Raw genomic sequence first — 22404 nt, forward strand, 5'->3', positions numbered from 1 at the left:
TCATTACTAAGGATTTGAGGTCATTTTCTTGTATTTCCGTTGTATTTGAGTTCTCTGGGTGGTTTTCTTTGGGATAGCTGGAAACTGGAGACGCCATGTTGTTTTGGGGTTTTTTGCGTATGCTTTTTCGTTGTCCTTTAGACATCTTGCCGTCTTTGTTTTTGTTGGGTAGCTTCCAGAGTTGAATGGAGGGTGTCTGACGATAGATTCACTTGTTTTCTTACGATTTCCCTAGGCTGCGAGCTCAAAGCTTCACTGGTGTGGATGTTAGGAGGTTAGCCCTGTTGTTCTGGTCTCTCACAGCCTGTGATCCTCAGTCCCCCTCTGCTGTGGATCCTGCAATTGTTCTGGGTCTCTGAATGAGCGTTGGGTCAGGCCAAGGTATCCACAGCCTTCTGTGTTCCCTGCCAAGTCCAGCCAGGAGCACTGGGACCGAACCACGGGCAGAACTCAGCTAGATTCTCAGGGCCTGAACCGTCTGCCAAGCTCAGCTAGGGATTTTGGGCCCAAAATGCACACAGGGTCCAGCCAGAATTTTTGGGCTGGGACTACGCCCCAAGCTCCACTAGGGCCTTTTGGCCCAAAGTGCGTGCTGTGGTCAGTTATTGACTCAGGGCCCGAACTGACCACCAATCTCAGCCAGGAATTCTGGATTCAAACTGCACACTGTGTCCAACCAGAGTCTTAGAGCTGGTGGAACCGAGAGCTCTGTCCAGCCTGCGCCACAGCAGGAGAACTGTGGCTGCTCTGAGTTAGCGCCAGTGGTGGAACAAGTGCTCCGCCCGGACTATGTCCCCGCAGGGGAGCTGCCGCTGAGCTGAGGTGGTGCCTAGTGTGGAGCAGCGTGCTCAACTAAGCCTGCGCCACAGCAGGGGAGCTATGGCCACGCTGAGTTAGTGCCTCAGGCAGAATTGTTTGCTGGGCCGGGCCAATACCCGGGACTCTGGGGCCGAACTGTCCGCCGAGTCCAGTCTGGGTCCAAAGGCTCCACGCGACCCAAATCCTGCCCCGAATCCCCTCTCCCGCAGCAATTCCCACCAGCCACCACACCAATCGCCTCCACCGGAAGGCTATGAGCTGCAAACCTCAGCCGCCGCTGCTGGTGCTGCTGCCTCTGCAGCTGCCGCTCCGATCAGAGAAAAACCACACTCCTCCCGTGTGCAGGGGCACGCAGGTCCTCCACACCCTGGTCCCTCCGAACCGTGGAGCACTCCTGCTGCCGTGATGTTTGGACCTCGGTGTTCCTGGCTCAGAAATCTGTGCAATTCCCTGAATTGTTCACTGGAGCCTCCAAACGCGGTCCACACTGCTCGCCGCCATCTTGGATCCTCTGTATATGTTTCTTATGATTTCTTTTTGGCTCTTTTTCTTCTGTTTGTTTGTTTTGTCCTATTCAAGTTTGTTTGTTTTTGTTTTCGTTAATTTTACTATTATTTTCAGATTGCAGTTTGTTTTCAAAGGGGAGGAAGAGAGAGAGAGAGAGAGAGAGAGAGAGAGAGAGAGAGAGAGCACAACAGTTGTGAGTTTGAATGAGAGTAGTGGGGATGATCTGGGAGGAGCTGGGGTGGGGAAACTGCATTCACAGAATATTGTAGGAAAAAAATCTATTTTCAATAATAGAAAATAGCACTTTGTGTAAAAAAGGCAAATTAAATCATTGTCCAACCCTGATATGACAAGGATGAAGACAAAAAAAAAAAAAAAAAAAAAAAATAGTGCCATTCTGTCCTCAAGATTTTGTCTCACAAATCCATCATCTGTTAGCAAACATCCTGCTCTTTCAAGGGTGGTTGAAAACACTTAACTTATGGAGGAAAATGGGTATTTGTGTAAAAAAAAAAACAAATTAAATATATCTGTTTAAAGACAAAAGATCCTCAGCACCTACCTTTGAAAGCAGAAGCACACACTTCAGTATTCAAAGCTGAGAAAGACGGCTGACTGCCACCATTCTTGGTGCTGACACCAAGCCTTAACCATGTGAGAGCTTCTGTCGGGGTTATTTCAGTTCTGGTCAGCATGCAGATACAAAAAAAACCACAAATGTGCTTGAAAGATAAGCATATGCTTTTGGGGTAGAAATTCCTGCCCAGCTATTGTCATAATTCTACAGAAGACAGAAGAAGAAGATACAGAATTCAGGAGTGTGTGAAGCATAATGTGATATGTGCATCAACATGTTTTCTTTGCTTACAAAGAAAAGTGGTTCCTTTCGAAAGTCCCTAGGCAGGTAAGACATATCAATAGAATACTAGCTGGAAAATATTTTAATTCCTACCTTAATATTATTAAAATACAGGGGGAGATCAAATAATGATGCAATCTTATTTTTTATAACTATGTAATGATATGACATTTAGGCCAATTTCCTGCCTCACCAAAATGTGATTGATAAATAAATTTCACACTTTATTTTTCAAAGCAAAGTTTCGTATTTCTGGATTATCGATGATTTGCCTCCTGTCCTAAGGCAGGGAGATATCTAAATGTTTCCATTTTCTTTTCGTGTTTACAAGAGCTCATCTTTATTTTCATAGGAATGTTTTTCCTATGCACTGATCATATGATACATCAGAAAGTGACAATCCTCAGCCACAATTCACCTTTCATTGGCACTAAGATCATTACTCTGTGGGGAACAGTACGTTTGAGTTGCATCGCCGCTATTTTCTTTCGAATTACAAAATGCACTGAATCTTTTGCAGAGAAGGCACATTTGAGACATGCTCTCTTTTCCATATTTGCACAAGAACTACTAAAAAAAAGAATAGAAGAGGAATGCAAGCATTGAAATGTAAAATCAGACGAGCTTGTCACTGCAGTTGAGTGACCCACATGTGTCTTAGAGAGGAGTGGCTACTGCTGTGTGTCTGCATGCCAGCATTAAGATTTGTCTTTTATGAACTTACTCTGATACACAGGATGCTCTTCTCACTGTGGGAAATCTTCCTGCTCCTTTAGTTTCTCCTCCCTGGTCCCCTTTTCCCTTTTCAAGCTCGTTCTTTTCATATCAGAAGTCTCACTGAGTGGATTTGGTACCCTGCTTTGCCTTTACAGTTGTTTCCTTTGTTCAGGACAAAAAAAAAAAAAAAATCCAATGATAAATCCTGAGAGAAGTGATGGGCAGAGGATAGGGAAGATTCAGTGATGCTAAATAGAAGCTAGGTGGCACTTTGTGAGCATATGAATCCCTGCATCTTCCCAAGACACCACTGACAAGGAGGGTAATGATAGATATTTGTGGCTTGTGATACCCAGTACAATACCGAATGTGCTCTGGCTTGGCAGAGGTGTGTGAGCCAGCTGGGTTTAAGAGCATAATCCTTGCTAAAGAATGCGTTTGCACAGAGCACAGTTACAAACAGTTGTGTTTGGTTTGCAGGTACAATTCTGGTGGACAACATGTTGATTAAGGGGACTGCTGGAGGACCAGACCCCACCATAGAACTCTCTTTAAAGGACAACGTGGACTACTGGGTGTTGCTGGACCCCGTTAAACAGATGCTTTTCCTGAACAGTACCGGAAGAGTTCTGGATCGAGACGTCAGTGGCTTTATTTTTCTCTGACCCTGTGCTGTAGCTTTCGCATAATTTAAGTGTCTATAGGCACTATGTATATGACATTAAATTTTACTCGTATAATTAGATTTTATTTACCAGACATAGCAGCAAAAGAAAATGTAACTCCTTGGAATAAGAAGGAGGCATCTGCATCTGAGGGAACCAATTTAGTACTCTGGAATTTTGTCCCAGTTCTAAGCAAAAGAACAGGCTATAAAGAATAAAGAAGTGGTATCTGGCCCAGTAGGAACCCCATTATTTTCCAACAATGTGAAGGTGCTATTTGGCTTTTGGCTTTCAGGACGGTGGGTAGAACTTGGTATGTGCCCTCTCATATAGCTGCTAGCATGGTTAGAATCAGAAGGAGGAGGTGGAGCCTCATATTTAAGAGCCTTATGCTGACAAAAAAAAAAAAAAAAAAAAAAAAAGCAAAGGTGAGCTACAGTCCTGACAACATCCTTGTCCAGTCATTGTCAGGCAGTGTGGCAGAGCATTTCCTACAGAACAGCTGTATTGCCAGCATTGTTCGATGTATCCTTTCTGAAAAGGTTGACCAAGTATTGAAAAGATGGGCGTCCTATCTCAATCACACATTCCCATCTTTCTTGGGGACCAAGAAGAAAAGAGAGCGCACAGGACCCTGGGGAAATTGAAGCAGTGCAGAGAGGTGTTCCCACCTCGGAGTACAGTATACGAACCTCGGAGGCTACCAATTGTAAAGCAGAGTTGATGGACGTTGCTGTGTTGCTTCATGACCCACCTGCCGGTAGGATGCTGAGGGTATGAGCCCCTCATCCTGCGTGGATCCCAACACGCAGTCTGTAATAGCACTGCTTGCCTGTTGCTCAGTTCACAATTCCCCTAAGGATTCTTGGATTCTTGGGAATTCCCCAAACCTTGCCTGCAGCACTGCTTTTAGGGCTGCACTTATCACAGTGGAAGTGGTTTTTATCAACAGTCTTACTACACACCTACCTAGATGGAGTCATCCACAGACCACTTTTGCTAGACATTTAGTGAAATAAACCAGGGCTTCTGTCCCAGTCTTAGATAGAGACTGAGAGACCCCTATGGAATTTTCAAACATCCTTAGTGTTATCTGTCTCTTCCTCCTCCCTCCTCCCCAGTTAAACTCCCTCCCCATTTTCTTCCTTTCTGCCTCAAAGCACCTGCTTTCAACTGTCCCCAGCTTCTTCTCCCCTCCCCCCACATGGTCTCTTTCTACTTTCCTAGCTTTTCAGATGACTTCATGTTATACGATGCATATCTAAAGACTCAGAGCTAGGATCCACATGTAAGAGAGAGCGTGCAGCCTCCATCTTTCTGGGTCTGGGTTACTTTACTGTATAATATTTTCCAGTTGCATCCATTTACCTGAAAACATCATCCTTTTCTCTACAACTCAATATAATTCAGTCATGTATATGCGCCACAGTTTCATTACCCATACATCTGTCAAAGGCAGCTGGGTTTTCATTTATTTTCTAGACAATGTGAAAAAAAAAATCAAGAAGTCTCTGTACTAGGATGTTGGGCCCTCTATGAATATACCAAGAAAGGGTGTCATATGGTTGTACCGTAGATCTGTCTTTAGCTTACCAAGAACACCCACACTGATTTCTGTAGTGGCTGGGCCAGTTTGAAATTCCACCATCAGTGAAGGAAGGCTCTCCTTCCCTTGTGCCCTCAGCATTTGTTATCAGTTGTTTTGGTGATCTGAGACGTTTTGACTAGCATATCATGAAATCTCAATTAAAGTGCAATTCCCTACTTGCTAAAGATGTTAGCGACATCTTTCAGATATTCCTCAATAATTTTTATTTCTTCTGTTTAAAATTATCTGTAGAGAGCCATAGCCCATTTTTAAGTTGGGCAATTTGTTCTCTTGTTTTTTTTTTTTTTTAAAGTTCTTTATAGGTATTAATTCTCTATCAGATGGCTAGGTGCATTCAATGGGTTTCCTCTTCACTTGCTTGATTTTTTTCATTTTATTTTTCTTTTGTCAATTTGTATCCTTATTTCCTGAAAAAAAAAAAAAGTAGTACTATTCAAAAAGTCCTTTTCTACTCCTATACTTTCTTGGGTACTGTTTTCTTCTAGAAGTTTTAGCATTTCAAGTCTCACATTGAGGTCTCTGATCTATTTGGAGGTGATTTTTTTTCTCTTCTCCAACTGGACACCCAGTTTTTCCAGGATGATCTGTTGAAGATGCTATCCTTTCTACAGTGTATATTTTTGGTATCTTTGTCAAACATGAGCTGGCTGTGGTTTACTCTTCCTTTTTTTTAAAAAAAAAAAAATTCCTTTGTTTTATTTTCCCATTCTTGCAGTAGTGCCATGGTGTGTTTACTATTATATCTTTGTAACATACCTTGCCATCTGCTGTGGTAACTATTGCAGTATCATTTATTTTTGTCCAGGAATGCTTTTATTCTCTGGGGCCTTTTCTTCCATCTGAATTCTAATAGTTTTTCTTTCTTGAAGAATGTTGTACGTATTAATTTGGGTTGCCTTAAATCTTTACATTGATGCTGGTGGGAAGATCATCTCCACAATATCCTGCCAATCAACCCATGAGCACCCTCAGTCTACAGGCTCCTGTACCTTCCTCACTTTGCCTTCAGAGCCTTAAACTTTTCCTCATAGAGGCCTTTCATCTCATTGGTGAGGTTTATTTGTCGACATTTTTGAAGCTATTGTAAGTGGAGGTGACCCCATGACCTCTTTTTCTCAGAATGTTTGCTACTGGTTTTTTATAAGTTGTTATTTATCTTGCCACATGGTTAACATTCTTGATTGTCTCTACAAATGTTGTGGTAGAACTTTGGGGGAATCTCATGGATAATATATCATCTGAAAATAGTGGGAGGTAACAGAGACTCAGCAAGGCCTCACGGGTGTGAGAGTGTGGCTTCTGTCTGGGCCTGGAGAATGGATGGGCGGAGAAGTGTGAGGTTCTGTTTTCAGGATAGGCAGGAAAGTATATGGCCATGGCTCCAACTTGCCTCTGAAGTGGCAGTGTGGGGTGAAGGTCTTCTGTCACACTACCCAGTGGCTGTTCGTCATAATCGTCATTAACATTTTCTAATAAAATATGTGGAAATTTTTATTTGAATAAAGCATGAGTTTGTTACGTTCATATTACATTTGTTATGAAGCTCCCCAGTATATGTATATATACATACATATAGATATACATATTTTATATATTAAATTTTACTTAACTTAGAACATATTGCTATTCAAAAAACAAATATTGATAAAGTACACAGTATCACAGAGGAGCTAATTATTGTAAATGAGAACCAAACTAAACTTTCTTGTTAAACATGGAGTATTTGCCAGAAATATAATTATTGGGATTGGTGCCAAATAATTTGGCTCATTCTTTTATGAATATCATGAGCCATAATAAACAATATGAGTGTTTTGTACAGCCAGAAAGAGCTGATAAACAGGATTGAGCCTATAAACTAATGCCAAGCTCTATGCTATGATCATTGGCTTTGCATTCATTCATGAAAGAAAGAAAGAAAGAAAGAAAGAAAGAAAGAAAGAAAGAAAGAAAGAAGGGAGGAAGAAAGAAAGAAAACTGCTACAGAAATGTTTGGTGGACATGGGTCTCCTGTATCTGAGATATACCCTGATAGTTTCCTAAAATTAAAAAATTATTAATTTTGTCCAATAAAGCATAAAATAACTTCAGATAAAAATAAGTAAAAGCAGGTAAATATCAATAATATATGTATATTATGGTCATGATAAATGTTTTAGGAAAACGGTTGTATTTTCAGAAGACGTCTACTTGGTCTTGGCCCCTGTGGCCTTGTGTGCATGGCTCTTTATTTCTTGATCTTGGCCCTTGTGGTCATGTCTGTCAGTCTCTGTGCATTTGCTACAATCTTTCACACAGATCAGAGCCTTTTGTGCATGTAGAAGTTTTGATGCTGCGTTTCTGTCTTGCATGTATTATTTTAGCCTTTTGATATCCATACCTGTAAGCACTATAGTAACAGTTTGCCTTGCTTTGCTTGAATATTTACAATGACTTTAAACACACAGATTTGCAGATTTCAGTGTGGTATTTCCACACATGGATACAATTGATAATATCAAATCAAAGTAATGAGCTATGGTTGATTTTTCCATCTTCTCATTAGTGTGTGTGTGTGGAACCTTTGAGTCTTACTTTTCTGTTATGCAGAAAATGAGCAGTATCTTACTATGAAATATCACACACACACACACACACACACACACACACACACACACACACACACACAGAGACTCCAATTCTTAGGAAGAACATATAATGTGTCTCTTATATCCGTCAATACTGTGGACCTGCAATCCAGCCTCCTATTGCCAGCACACCACCTCCCTTACCTGTCTTATCATTATCACAAATCTCAACCTCCTATATCTAGAATATTCCTATCTGAGTGAAAACCAGTACTTCTCTTCCTGTATCTCACTCCCCTGCCCCCTTTCTTTTTTATCACTATAATCCATTCAGAGTACATCCTGATCATTATCCCCTTGCTTGTATCTTCCCATTCCCACCCTCCTTTCCTCTTTTGCTCTCTTCCCCTATATCTCACTTTATTTCATTTACCATAAAGCCTTTTTAAATCCTTTGATTTTTCTTGTGGGATAGAATATCATTTCCTTCTGTGTCTAAGGAATTATCTATTGTGTGTATGTAGCACATTTTCTCTATCCACTGTTCTCTGGTAGGCACCTAGGCTGGTTCCACTGTCTAAGTACTGAGTGTAGCTTAGCAGCAGGCATAGACAAGCAGGCTCTCCTTTGAAATGCTGATGATGTCTTTCTCCTTTGATAGGCACTCAGAAGTAGGGTTGCTATGCTTTGTGGTAGATCTAGTTTCCTGGAAACTCCATCCTCTTGCCATCACACTAGGGGAGATTTGCATTCCTAACAAAAGTATATGCGCAGCCCCTCTTCAATTCCCAGCAACACTTGCTGCCTTTTGTGTAGTTTTTATGACAGTCATTCCAGCTGAGGTGAGTTGATGTTTCAGTGTGGCTTAAAGGACCGGCATTTCCATGACAACTAATCTAGTGAGGCTCAACACTTCCTTATAACTTTTCTTGGCCTTTTAAACTTTTTCTTCTAAGAGTACTTATTCATAATTTTTGCATATTTCTGGCTGAGTTCTTGGGACCTTTTTTTTTCATACTGAATCTTTCAAAGGCTTTCTATATTCTGGCATTTGAACCCTTAACAATTTCTCCCATTCTATTCATATACGACAATTTATATCACGGTCTTAGCTATGTCCTTTGCTACACAGTATCTTCTTGGTTAGATAAACTCTCATTTGTCAAACTTTGCTTTTGGCTCCTCTGCTTTGGGGAATACTATCATTAAAAATAAGCAGTTTTCATAGCCATGCCTTCAAGTTTGACGCTAAACCTATTTCCTTCTAGCAGTTTGTTTCAGATGTGTATCTTCAGACCTTTGATTCATTTTGAGAATTTTTATAAATCTGAGAGAAAAAGTAAGTTCAAGTTTCCATCTTGTATAATGAATATCCAGTTCATAAGTTGACAGTTTTTACTTTTTTAAAAAAAATTGTTTATACAAAGGCCTACTAAATAGTCATTTGTTTCAATGAGCTATAACAAAGAAGAGAGGCGAGGTCATGTCAAATGTGCTTCTTCAGTTACACTTTGCTTTTTAAGTAACCAATAATGGAAAATTTTTCTAGAAAAAGAAATCCAAGCCAAGTTTTCTACCCTTTTCTTTGTTGAGGCTATAAATAATTCCTTATTTGTATAATCATGGTTATATATATAGAAAAAAAAATCTAATATCAGTAAAAAATCTCAAGATTTAAAAATAGGCTAATTAATAAAAATTCATAGAAAAATAAAAAATTACCAAGCCCTAAATATTTTAATTTTATTAGAAAACATTTGTAAGAGAGTAAATACAAGCTGTTTGGCATTTTTCAAACATTGCTGTTGGCTGTCATTTCCCCCTCTATTTTTCATTTATGTTCAGTACAGTTATTTGAATTGATTCCTAAACAGGAAAAAAAAAAAAAAAACAACTGATAAAGTCACAAGTCAGGAATGATTTAAAACATCAAGTGTATTTAATAAGAAGCGTAAGAATCTTTGAAAGGCCGCTCTTCATTTGCCAGGTGGATGAGTGGCCTCGTATCCAACTGTGCTCACAAGTACATCCATCAGCATCGATCAGCCTCACTGTTTTCTCAGTCTTCCTTCCTCTCACCCGGAACCCAGGACCATCTCACTGTTCACCCAAACCTTCATCCTAAATAGACTCTAAAACTGATTGAAGATCTTTTAAATTCCCTGAAATCCTCATGTTTTCATACACTGTATCTTGATCTTGTACGCTCTACCCATCTACTCCTGCCTCTTAACTCCTAGGTTTTCCCTCATTATGTCTCCATCCTCAAATCATATTGTTTGTTTGTTTGTTTGTTTGTTTGTTTTCATACCATGTTTGTGGTACTAAGGGTGAATTCCCACTAAGGAACAAGCAACAGGTCCATAAATGCTATTTATGCTTAAATCTGTTTCCTAATGCTGACACTGGCATGTAATTACATGTTCTATACTCCATAATCTTTAGTAGTCTGTTTGATCTTCATTGTGATGAATACATATAAATGCATATGTGGTAGAGCCATTCATTCCAATAAGAATTTGACACATTCATCTATACTCTAGGGAAAAAATTAGATCAAATCTTACAGGTTTGCAAAACATTTTATTTAAATACTGAAACCTCCAAATCATTAATTTTTAAGTAATAAGTAATCTGTGCCTAAAAATATTAAATTCCATGATACTGTAGTGGAATGTTATAATCTACAGTGCTAGCATCATTGACACCTTTTGTATAACTTCCAGTCTCATGCTATATTCTAAGTGACGAGTTTTCCATTTTTTTTTTTTAATTACAAAAGTCCTGTGCACTTTGGGGCTTTATTCTTTACCTCATGCTCCCAATATTACTTTTAAATGATAAACTTCATAAATTACTTATCCATATCATGACACAGACATGCATGTATGATTCTGGAATATAACACTAATCATCCTTTTGGAAATTCTAAGAATGTATGAATGTGATTGCTTTAAATATATAGCCAACACAATTTATATGTAGCATGTTTCCTTGTTTTGTACATATAAATCAAGATGGAAGAAAGATTATCAAAGAATTACCGGACCTGACTTTTGTCAGTAGCTGTGAAAGCTCAACCAAATGCCATGAGACATCAGTCCAACTCTCCCCCTACCCTTCTGTCATTGCGGAGTCAGAGAACTCTCCCACACTTCCATAAGCATCTCAGATTCCCTGAACTCTGACCAATCGGCTCAGTGAGACTATACTGGATGTATTTATGACTTCCCTGTACAGGAGAATGGAATTTATTACAATGCAAAATTACACTGTGCCTTAAATATTAGCCACAGGGAACTCTTCGCTTCAGAGTAATCCATAGTGGTTGGAATTTATCGCCTGCTAAGTTCATCCATGCCATTAAGCACTGCGCAGGGAGCCGAAGCTAAGAGTGACAACAATTGCAGGTGATCTGTTTATATCTAATTTATGGATATTTAGCTGGACTCTAAAAGGGGGACCCTCACATGCTACATTTAAACCCCTTTGACAGCCTGTGACCTTTCTGTCCCAGAGCTACGGTTCCATGTAAAAATGCAAGTGAAGACGACGGGTTTTACATGTCTCTCCTGAAATATTTAGAAGAAAAATAACTGCAGGGGAATAAAACCAGCCTGATTGTCTTCTAAGAGTTGTGCCAAAAATAGCCGTAGGCATAATTATTCTGCTTTTACTTTACAATTAAAACAGGGTCTTCTTTAGCTAGCCTATTAAAGCAATGATTTCAAAACTGGTAATAAAAGACACAGAGGTCATTAACTTTAAATTATTTCTGTGACTCTTCTGCAATTCAATCCTTTAAATAGCCCCTTAGCTGAAACTTGAAGGTTTTCATGTGGGTTTGGTGTTGCTGGGCCACTCTGTTGTGTCCAGTGATGTTTTATTAATGAGGCACTCTTCTTATAAAATGCTTTGCATTGGGAAGCTGTTGTTTTTTTCTAACTTCTAAAAGTTACCAAAATTTCTCAAAGTGCACCAGAGCTAGTCTCTGTTCACCTGTAAAATGGCATCTGGTATCTCAAGTTCGTTTGCTTCTGCTGTTAGTAATGAGTGTGGGGTTTCTATTACTCTTCCAACCTCCAATGTTAGTGTTGGGACATAAGAATAGCTCTTACCTCTCGGCAGTGTGTGCTTGTATTGTTGTCTGTAGTCATTTGTATTATTTAGGTGATTTTTGCCTATGTAAGTTGGGGTGATGGCTTACATGTATTATTACAAAACTTCAGAAGTATTCTTTTTTTGGAACTCATTATGATGACTTTGTCTTCTATCATGGATTTTATTATATGTTCTTATGATTGTGTGTGTGAGTGTGTGTGTGTGTGTGTGTGTGTGTGTGTGTGTGTGTGTGACTTAGAATTTCTATGAACGTACCTCCACTGTCTCCATTTACATCAGTTAGGAATCACAACACAGAATGATGTCACAGCTCACATAAAGATCTTCGCCTGTATTTTAAGAAGGCCATAATTGACTAAATCTGTTTTTTGTCTTTGTTGCTCATGAAAGTACCTTCTGATTAAATAGCTTGGCTGCAACTATAACCTGTTTACTGTAGCATTCTTCTCATCTCTTGCTATGGCATGCAGTTATTTGCACTGCGCTTTCCTTGGTCCCGGGGATCTCTGCCCTCTCATTTGGATTGGCTTAAATAATAAGTAGCTTGTCTTATAACCCCAAACTATTAGTTTATATTGTATAGATTTGAGTTATTTCATGTTTATGGATGGGTTTGGCCCATTAATTTTGATCGACATGTACGTGCTCATATTATGAAGCGAATGTGGTGTGTTGCCTCACGTACATTGGTAGTGGTCCACTGAGGTAGCTGTCAGACATAGGGCATGTGACGAGGCTGGCCAGTGAGACCAAAACTGCTGATGGACAGGGAAAGATGTCCCCGGTTTCTATGGCACATGGTAAATGGATGACTAATAAATGTAGTTCATTTATTCTATGAGTGTACTTCCAAGTCATGACAAAAGATAATGTTGAATGCACCCTGATCGTATTGTAAATGAGCAAGGTGATGCAAATTCGTTGTTTTGTGAATGGAAGATGGTTTACATCTGGTAAGCGTTTGTAGTAAGTTCCAACCGAAGGTAACCCTGCAGGATAAGTGCCATACGAGTACATTAACACTGTTGGATTCCTGCTGTTAGAGTTGAGCATTTTACACCTTCCCTCAGTCATTCAGACTGTATGTCTGGAAGCAGGGTGCGGAACGGGGTGGTTTGACCCTGATGGCATTACTCATCTGTCCTAAGCATGGATCAGCTCCTAGGTAGAGGCATGTGACTAGTACTTGAATAGCGCCCCGTGATTTGAGTGGACTTACAGTCTCATCAAGGCACACAGATCGCAGCAAACACGTAAGGTACAGGATACATGAAGTTATAGATTAAAAAGTACAGTAGAGAAAAGTTAATAGTGGAAGTTGGAAAGATGAGGCAGGGTGGACACAGGATATTTACGATAGGAAGGCCCCCTATCGGTTATTCAGGCAAAGCAATATTTAGAGCAAAAATTTGAAACACTGGTAGTGATTTAAAAAATGTGGTGCATATAAAAGAGATGAAAGGTGGACAATGTATGTGTGTATACGTGTGCAGTTTGAATTTGGTTGCCTTGTGAGTTAATTTTTTCATTTTTCTCATGTTAATTTTATCATTCATGAGTATATTATTCTCATAAAAAGTAAGAAAATAAAAAGAAATTTTTCTCATCTTGAAGAAGTTTATTGCTACTTTGTTTCCAAATTAAATAAAAAAGTTAGTGTCATTGTTTCTTCAGGCTTTATAAAGAAAATATTTTTTTGTTCCAGAAAATGTCAGTATTGGTTCTATGGTTTTATTCATCAGCAAATTCCACGATCATAGTAGTACTTGAGGCATTCTATAATAGCCGTGACTATCTGATTATCTTCTCTTATTTTTTAAACCGGGCCAACCCTATCTTGTTTCCTGGCTTACCATAGTGCAAAGAGCAAAAGGGATGGAACTGATAGTGAGTGGTCAGGTGTGCTGATCATGCTCAGACCTGACCACAGCGGTGTTTGAAAAGATGTAATCTCTCCCCGCAGCCACCAATGAACATACACTCCATCGTGGTGCAAGTCCAGTGCGTCAACAAGAAGGTCGGCACTGTTATCTATCACGAAGTACGCATCGTAGTGAGAGACAGGAACGACAACGCACCCACGTTCAAGCACGAAAGCTACTACGCTACGGTGAATGAGGTCTGTGCCCCTGCGCGGATGTGTGTGTGTTTAGCTTGTGTTACGTACCTGCGTAATCCCGCCCTAAAGCGACTAACGTGCCTACGAGCATTAGGAACGTACCATAAGCACGAACACTTAGGAAACTGCATTCTGGTAACTTACGATAGCATTACAGAAATTCATGCTGCTATATAAAAATGCAAGTGACTGCTTTTTTATCATTATCAAATATATTGAGATAAATCAAGGCATGCAACTGATTTTAAATTTATTGGAAAGTGTTATGCAAAATGTCTTTATGTTTATGAAATAATTTCACTAGATATTGGAAGGATTTATATTTGTGAGATGGTTTACTTGCAGTTATTGATTAATGTCTGTTGTAATGAGTATTTTGACTCTTTTTTTTTTTTTTTTTTTTTTTTTGGTGTTTTAAGACACTGTCACTCCATAGGCCAGACAGCTCACTCTGGCCTCCAACCCCAAACTCATGGCTATCCTCCTGCCTCACCTTCTCCAGTGTCAGATTACAAGAGTGAGCCAAGTACTGGCCTGTTGAGTTTTAAAATTGAATTCTATGGTACCCAAAAACTTCAAATAGAAACCACAGCCATATTCTTTTTTATTTTATTTTATTACAAATTCTTATATGGAAATGATGACAAACATATTATAAAAATATCTCAAAATGATATTATTACATTTATTAACATTATTAACATTTATTAAAAACTAGGTTTTATTCTTTTAACCAAATATCCCTCTGACTTTTAAAGTAATATTTCCTCTATTAATTTGCTTTAGACATTAAGCTAAAAAACATTTGCAAAATAACTATAATATCACTTCTAATGCAAAATATAAACATATACAAATTTAAATTGCTATCAAAAAAACTACTCTCAAGATATGAGTCTATTCTTACCTCCAAAACTGTTTTTCTCTTTAAAGTACATACATAACCATCACTATATTTTGGATATAAACACAAAATTCATACTTTCAGCTCATCAGTCTCTAAAATCAATTAAAATAAGCTCTGTTTGTGAAAAACTTCTCTTTGTAAACATTGGTTAAAATTAGATAGTAGAAGGTGGGTCTTCTGATTTTAAAATGTTGGAAGATTAAAAGTGCAGCATGGGGCTGGAAAGATGGCTCAGAGGTTAAGAGCTCTCACTGGCTGCTCTTCCAGAGATTTTGAGTTCAATTCCCAGCAACCATATGGTGGCACACAACCATCTACAATGTAATCTGATGCCCTCTTCTGGTGTAAAGGCATACATGCAGGCAGAGCACTGTATGCATAATAAATCTTCAAAAAAAAAAAAAAAGTGCAGCATGTCGGTCAGTGGTACATTCCGTCTGAGACCCTCCCATCTGATGATACAGAAATCAAAGATGCTCACTGGTTCCCACGCCTCTGGCATGAAGTTCATCTACAACATTTTCTGTTTCAATATCTGAAGTACAACATTTGAATTAGAGTTTTTCCTGTTTGATTGGTGACTTGATTGATAGAAACTGATAGGCGAATTATCTTAGGCAAAGATCTAGCTTAGGCAAAAAATCTGTTCTTGGTTCACATTAATTTCCTTCCTGCTCTGTCTATAGTTCATTTCTCTTACTGAAACTTAAAATGCTCTTCATTTGATTTTTAAAATATTCTATATTTCCTGATTATTTTCTGTCTCTCCTCCAACCCTTTAGCTGTCTTTTTGAGGAATAATCCTTCTCTGGTACCATTTCCTGCACGTCACTCTGCCACAGGAAGGCTCCATCTTTTCACATTATCATCAGGGAAAAGACTGAATCTTTGAGAGGATCTTCAAGGCCTGTTCAGTCTTAGAATTTATCAATGTTCTCCTCATTCCGTATATCCACTAAGAATGCCTCGCCTTGTTCAAATTGACTTTCTCGTGTCCCATGGACATTGCCCGCCTTGTGTTCTGGCCTGTGAGCTCTTCCACCTTTGTCATCTAAAGTTTAGCTTAGGTCCTACTCTCCAGAAATCGTGTTCTCTCCTAGATGATCAATATTTATTCCCGCTGGTTTCTCTAGACCTTAAACTCACACAGCATCTGGATAACTGAGTGGTTGTGAGTAGGAACATATGGGCATTCTTTCACCCATTATTTTGAACAACCTGATTTCCTTTACAAAGCTGTTCCGTGTTTTGTGTGTGTGGTAGACGGCTGAGGGAAGTTGGACACACTGACTCCATCTTTGATGTATAGAGAGGGGTTACTTGATTGTCGCACCCACACACCTTGATTTTTCGCATGCTAACTCTGATTTATATTTGTGTTTTTAAATATACTTGCCAACAATATCAAAAAGAAGCTTCTGCTATTATCATCTTTCATTCATTTGAGCAGTTCTGTGATGATAGTTCTTGTTTTAATGAGCGAAAGTTGCGTATGTCAGCATATATGGGTGTATACCTATGTACATATGTGTGTGTGTTTATATATTTGTGCATGTATTACACATGCCTACATATGCATTTGTGTATATATGTATACTTGTGTGTATACGTGTGTACACAAAATGCCGTCTATAATATTGCCTATGAAATTAAAAGAATTCATTTTTCTCTGCCCAAGAGTACAACATACAAGATAGTTTCTTGCTATTTTCTCATTTAGCACAAGATTGATACACTTAAAATCTACATTTAAAAAGCCATTCAAGATTTAGTAAATTGTTTGTATGATATTGTTTGACACTGAAATACAATCCCAGACAGGGATAACATCACAAGGAAACTTTGCAACTTCCAACCCTGGTGAACCCCTCTTTCCTTTCAGGATGAGAAGATTGAGATTTGAGCCAGATCTAAAGTGACAGAAAATGACTCAGAAACATTAGAGTGTAGACCCAAACCAAAATCTTTACTTGGCTCCTTTCCTTCACTGGTAGGCTGGGTATGCATATTATTGTGTATCTGAATGACAAATAAATAAATATCAAGGCTTTTATTTATGGTATTATCAAACATTATTATGATCACAATGAGCACACTTACAAATGTGCTGAATTCTAGGATCTACTGTTCTTTGGAAGCATGTTTTTCCATTAGTATGTCAAAAATTCACCAAAACGTTACTAATATTTTTATTTAAATTTCAATTTATGATTAGGCTATAATCTTTTACTTGAAAGTAAAACATAAAACAGTGTGAGGATTTTTATCTCCCTGGGTAATTGGCAGCTCAACTAATTTTGGAGAACTGTATCATTGGACAACTATATTGACTGGTTTGAAAAATAAATAGTAGAGTAGAATTGCAGTTCATTCTTAAGCTAGTTTGGAATATAAGTTTACCAACGATAATATCCTTAAAAGTACATATATCACTTATATCTGCATACTAGCCCAAGAGGCATGTCCCATGAAAGCCTTCACTTACCAGGAAACTGGGACAGAGGGGAGGACATCCTATTGGGACTCTAGATGAGAGAAGCATGGGAGAATAGCAAAGTAGAAGAATCCAGAGGGTCCTAGAAACCTACAAGTAGAACATTATGATAGGCAGATTTGGGCCCAGGGGTCCCGCTCAAACTATGGCACCAGCCAAGGACAATACAGGCGGTAAACTTTAAACCCCTACCCAGATCTAGCCAATGGTCAGAACATTCTCCACAGTTGAGTGGAGAGTGGGATATGACTTTCACATGAACTCTGGTGCCTCATATTTGACCATGTCCCCTGGATGGGGAGACCTGGTGGCACTCAGAGGAAGAATAGCAGGTTGCCAAGAAGAGACTTGATACCCTATGAGCATATACAGGGGGAGGAAATCCCCCTCAGGATAGGGGAGGAGAATAAGGGGAAAATGGGATGGAGGGAAGAATGGGAGGATACAAGGGATGGGATAACCATTGAGATGTAACAAGAATAAATTAATAATAAAAAAGTATGTATATCCCATACCTTAATATTTTTACATAACTTCTACCTCCCAAAATATACTTACATATATCCCACCCCAAAACTCCTTTATTTTAAAAAGTTAAACATCACACAGTGCTCAGATGTGTGCTTCAAACAGGATCGTAAGAGTCAGGAAGAGGAACAGGGTGTCCGCTGTGAGAGTGCATCTCTGAGAAACATTCCGGAAGCTACACCCATGAAATCTCAACAAGATGGCCACCTAAACAAGACCTGGCCAAAGATAATAACTGACATGTTCATAAACAAACAGAAAGTCTACTGGGGCCCACGCCTACACAAAGAACTACAGCCAACTAAGGAATGCTGGGAGGGCAGGCAATACTCTTTCCCATGGGTGAGACTCTAATTGGCTATCGGTTGTCAGCTCTGAAATCATACACATACAAATAACCTTATATGGCTCGTGCAGATTATATTTATGTATTTAGGATATGACAACAAGTAAAGAAAAAGAGGCGAGAAGCCATGAATTTGGGAGATGGTGGGGGTGGAGGGGTTGATCAGAAGGGGTTGGAGGGAGAAAAGAGAAAAGGGAAAACAATGTAGTTATATTTATTTTGATTCCAAAACAAACAAGGAAACAAACAAACAAGCAAAAATGTTCTAAAATCAAGCCAAGCTCCCTGAGATAACAGAATGAGGAACTCTTGCTTAAGTCCCTGGAAGCGAGAGACACTAAGGATGACACATCAATGCAGTCATATAATTCTCCTAATTGTGTGGAATAAATTAGCAGGTCCCGGGAAGAACAGTCCTCAGACTTTTATGAAAAACTGTTGTAGCTGGGGAATAAGAACTGCGACTTGCAAATAACAACAATACACATTTCACACTCGACGAGCAGAAGGGGAGACCCCTTACACCTGCAAGCAGGAGAGCCTGAGCTCACAGCTATCTCCAGTATAATACAGAGGTTTAGAGAATTTCACCTCCATGCTCAAAATAAAAGCAGATCCTCTGTCTAGCGTACTGACACTCGAAACGACAACTTGTTCTACAGGGAAACTTTGAAGACAAATTTGGCAGGGACGTCACAAAGACGGTGCGCACAAAGCTATCTTACTCTGCATCCCGGTAGCCGCTGACCACAAGGTGTTGTCGAGCTACCTGTAAACATCCAACGTTGTGACCAAAAATGTGGCATGCATGGCTGCTGTGTGAGGGCTGCAGAGCGTTGATTTGTAGAAATGAATATAAAATTTCTCTTTCTGGTTACAAATATCTAAATGTATTTTCTTCTGCAATTAGCCGAAAGACAACACGTGAAAGTGCAAGGGCATTGTGTTTCCCCATCTAGGTAGTTTAATGTCCGCTTCTGGATGTTTCTGTGCCACTGTCGTAGCATCTTGGCCCTCCTGTGCACTGTGTGTTTAGAGATGGTGACAAGTCACCTTTCTGTCCAGTCACACAAAATGTAAGAATTTCCTTTTCCTAATGAGATATGCTAGTAAGTAAAAGTAAAAATAAGTAAATAAATATCTAAATATGTAAATATGTGAGTAAATTAAATATTGACTGAATAAAACATAGACTTTTGCCAGGTGTGGTGGTGCACGCTTGGAATCCCAGCCCTCAGGGAGGCTTAAGCAGGTAGATCTCTGTGAGTTCAAGGCTAGCCTGATCTACAAAGCAAGTCTAGAACACCCAAGGCTACACAGAGAAACACTGTCTTGAGAAGAAAAAAACATTGATTTTTTTTTAAAGACTATATATGTATACACACACATATATGTATGTGTATATAAACATAAATATATATATAAATACATACATATATAAACATTAATTTTCATGGCATATGTGTATATATGTATGTACACATATTTAAATATATATTTCCTAGGGACTACATATGAGATAAATAAATACTACAGTTATAAACCTATCAAAGACTGACAAGAATCTAAGCCTTACTGCCTAGAAAGTAAATGAAATTTAAGAATCATGTATATTTTTATATGACTTATTACTTATGTCATATAAACAAATAACCACTCTTAGGCAAGAAAAAGGAAAACAGTAGCATATCAAAATATGCACACTTAACAAGTAAATAAATTTATACCGATATATTTCAATAATTACTTTAAAATAAGACAAAATGGACAAATTGAAAGACATATTTTCAGCCTATATATAAGGAAAATATGGATTATGGAAATCTTAATTTACAAAGGAAAGACTAATTTATGCCATATAGGCAGCTATCATGTGCTGGAGAGATGGTTCAGTGGTTAAGAGCACTGGCTGCTCTTCAGGAGGGCCCAAGTTCAAGTCCTCCCTCCTACATAGCAGCTCACAACTGTTTATAACTCCAATTCTAAAATTTATGATACTCTCTTGTGACCTCCATAGGCACAGAAAACACACTGTGCACATACACACATGAAGCAAAGTACCCACACAATTGGAAAGATAAAATAACACAAATAATATTTTGATAGTCATTATATAAAAAACTCTTATAAAAGTTTTAATGCAAATTAATTCACAATTATAAATATTTGATTGGCCCCCCTAACTACAAAATAAAGTTCATATTTATACCTGTAACTATAACCTCAAGAGAAAATAACCACTGGCAGAATGAAATCAGAAACAGAAAAATCTGTCATCTTAGAAAGAAATTAAAACTCTGAGGTAGTTAGAATGAAAGGCTCCCAAAAAGACCCACACCATGACTTGGCACAAGGGACTTCACAAGTATAATTTATTCTATTAAACACAATCAGAAGAACTGCCATAGTTTACTCTGGTACCCAGTCTAACTAACGTGTCCTTAAGAGATGCTGCTCTGCAGAACTGGCCATTGGGCCACCAACCCCTCAGTACGCTCAGATAAGATCTTATCCTGTGCTTTCCACAATGGAACAAAACTGGCAGTCAAAAATAGATCCTTGGGAAACGGAAACTACATAAACATTTGAAGAAGGGCTCCTTGTCCCCTTCACTCTTCTGGTGTAAATCATGAAACAGGATTTTGAACCAAACCATTTCTCAGGGGAGAGAAGTCCCTGCTTGTTTATACAGACAGACCCCAAAGGTTTCCCAGTCCCCACAGAGTAAAGCAACAGTTATGCACAGAAGCAGCCTGTGTGCGTGATGCTGGCGACGACTTGCATGCTGTCACCCTAAAGACACAGGAGGGCCAGAAGGAAACAGACAGCAAAACACTTCAAAACACAAGTAGAGGCTGTGATGTGCAGAAAGGAGCCAGTGTAGACACCTGGGGTTACATCAGAGAAAGAACACCCACACAGTGAACCACAGTCAGCAAGGAGAATGGGGAAATAACTGAGAACTGTCTGACACAGTGGGGTGCCAGGGCTGAGATGGGACACAATCTCCCACCCCTACCCAAGAGGCTTTCTGCAATGGACACCCACTTGCCAAGGAAGAGAATTTGTTTTCTCCGGTAGAGTTTCATTGAGTATATTACTTGCACTTAAGGGCAGGTCCCGTGCCTAGCAATAGACGGCCAAAACAAACAGAACGCAATGGTATTTTCATAGACTTTTTGTCTCATATTGCCTTGTTGAGGCATTTTTTTTAATCTTTTCTTTGTATATTTTATTTGTATATTACGTTTTCCAAATTTGTGTTTTCACCGGTTTTGTTTATGGGTCTGTGTGTTTCTTGTGGGTTTTTTTTTTTCCTTTGTTCTTGTTTTAAATTTTGTTTGTTTGCTTATTAAAGAGGGAAAGAAAAAAAAAGGGCGTGGAGTTCAATGAGTAGAGGGGTCAGGGCATGAGTTGAGGGAGGAGAAACTGTGATCAGAATATAATGTATGAAAACTAATTTTAAATTTAAAAAGGGGGAAACACCTGACAAGACCTTAAGTTGCAGAATCTAAGGGGCTTAGAGAATTTAATGATGAACCATAATGATGACAATAAAATGCTGAAACTTTGAGAAAGTATCAACAGCCATTTTCTAAAATAATAATAATTATAATAATAATAATAATAATAATAATAATAATAATAATAATAATGTAAATGTGACTAATACGTATATGAGAAGTGTTGTTTAATGTCACTAATTTTCAGCAACATATAAAAATCACAATGAGATATTATATGTTAATTATAGTGGCTGCTATGAAAAAGATAAGAAATTTCACGGCCATCAAGAAGTGGTGAAGGGAAAGAATAGGTGGACACTGCCAGTGGGGATGAAAATTAGCAAATCCATCATGGAATTCAGTAAGGAAAAACCTGCGAAAACAAAAACAAGTAAAAATAGAACGATGGTTGAATTCAGCTATTCAAGACTGAGTTTGCAACACACTGAAATGAACAGTGGACCAACAAGGTACCTAAACTCAGGTGTTCCCTCTGACAAACCCACTACAGAGGGAACTCGATTTAGATGGTTTCCATACAAACCAGTACTATTCAGTCATAAATCATGAAGCACTGTCATTTATAACAAAATAGCCAGTTTGGGAGGTAATTGAGTGAAATACGCCAGCCATAGAAAG

At 38.7% G+C, this 22404-nt stretch overlaps 1 protein-coding gene across 1 annotated transcript in view; it reads left to right on the forward strand.

Annotated features, from left to right (window-relative positions):
• Positions 1 to 3387: 3387 nt before the first annotated feature.
• Positions 3388 to 22404, forward strand: part of Pcdh15 (protocadherin related 15) — a 428603-nt gene continuing 409586 nt past the window's right edge. The window contains exons 1-2 of the mRNA XM_051153212.1: positions 3388 to 3543; positions 13829 to 13984. Coding sequence (XP_051009169.1) covers positions 3403 to 3543; positions 13829 to 13984 — 297 coding nt within the window. The 5' untranslated portion in view covers positions 3388 to 3402. The remainder of the gene's footprint in view (positions 3544 to 13828; positions 13985 to 22404) is intronic.

The sequence above is a fragment of the Acomys russatus genome, chromosome 11 (assembly GCF_903995435.1).
Source record: "Acomys russatus chromosome 11, mAcoRus1.1, whole genome shotgun sequence".
NCBI lineage: Eukaryota > Metazoa > Chordata > Mammalia > Rodentia > Muridae > Acomys > Acomys russatus.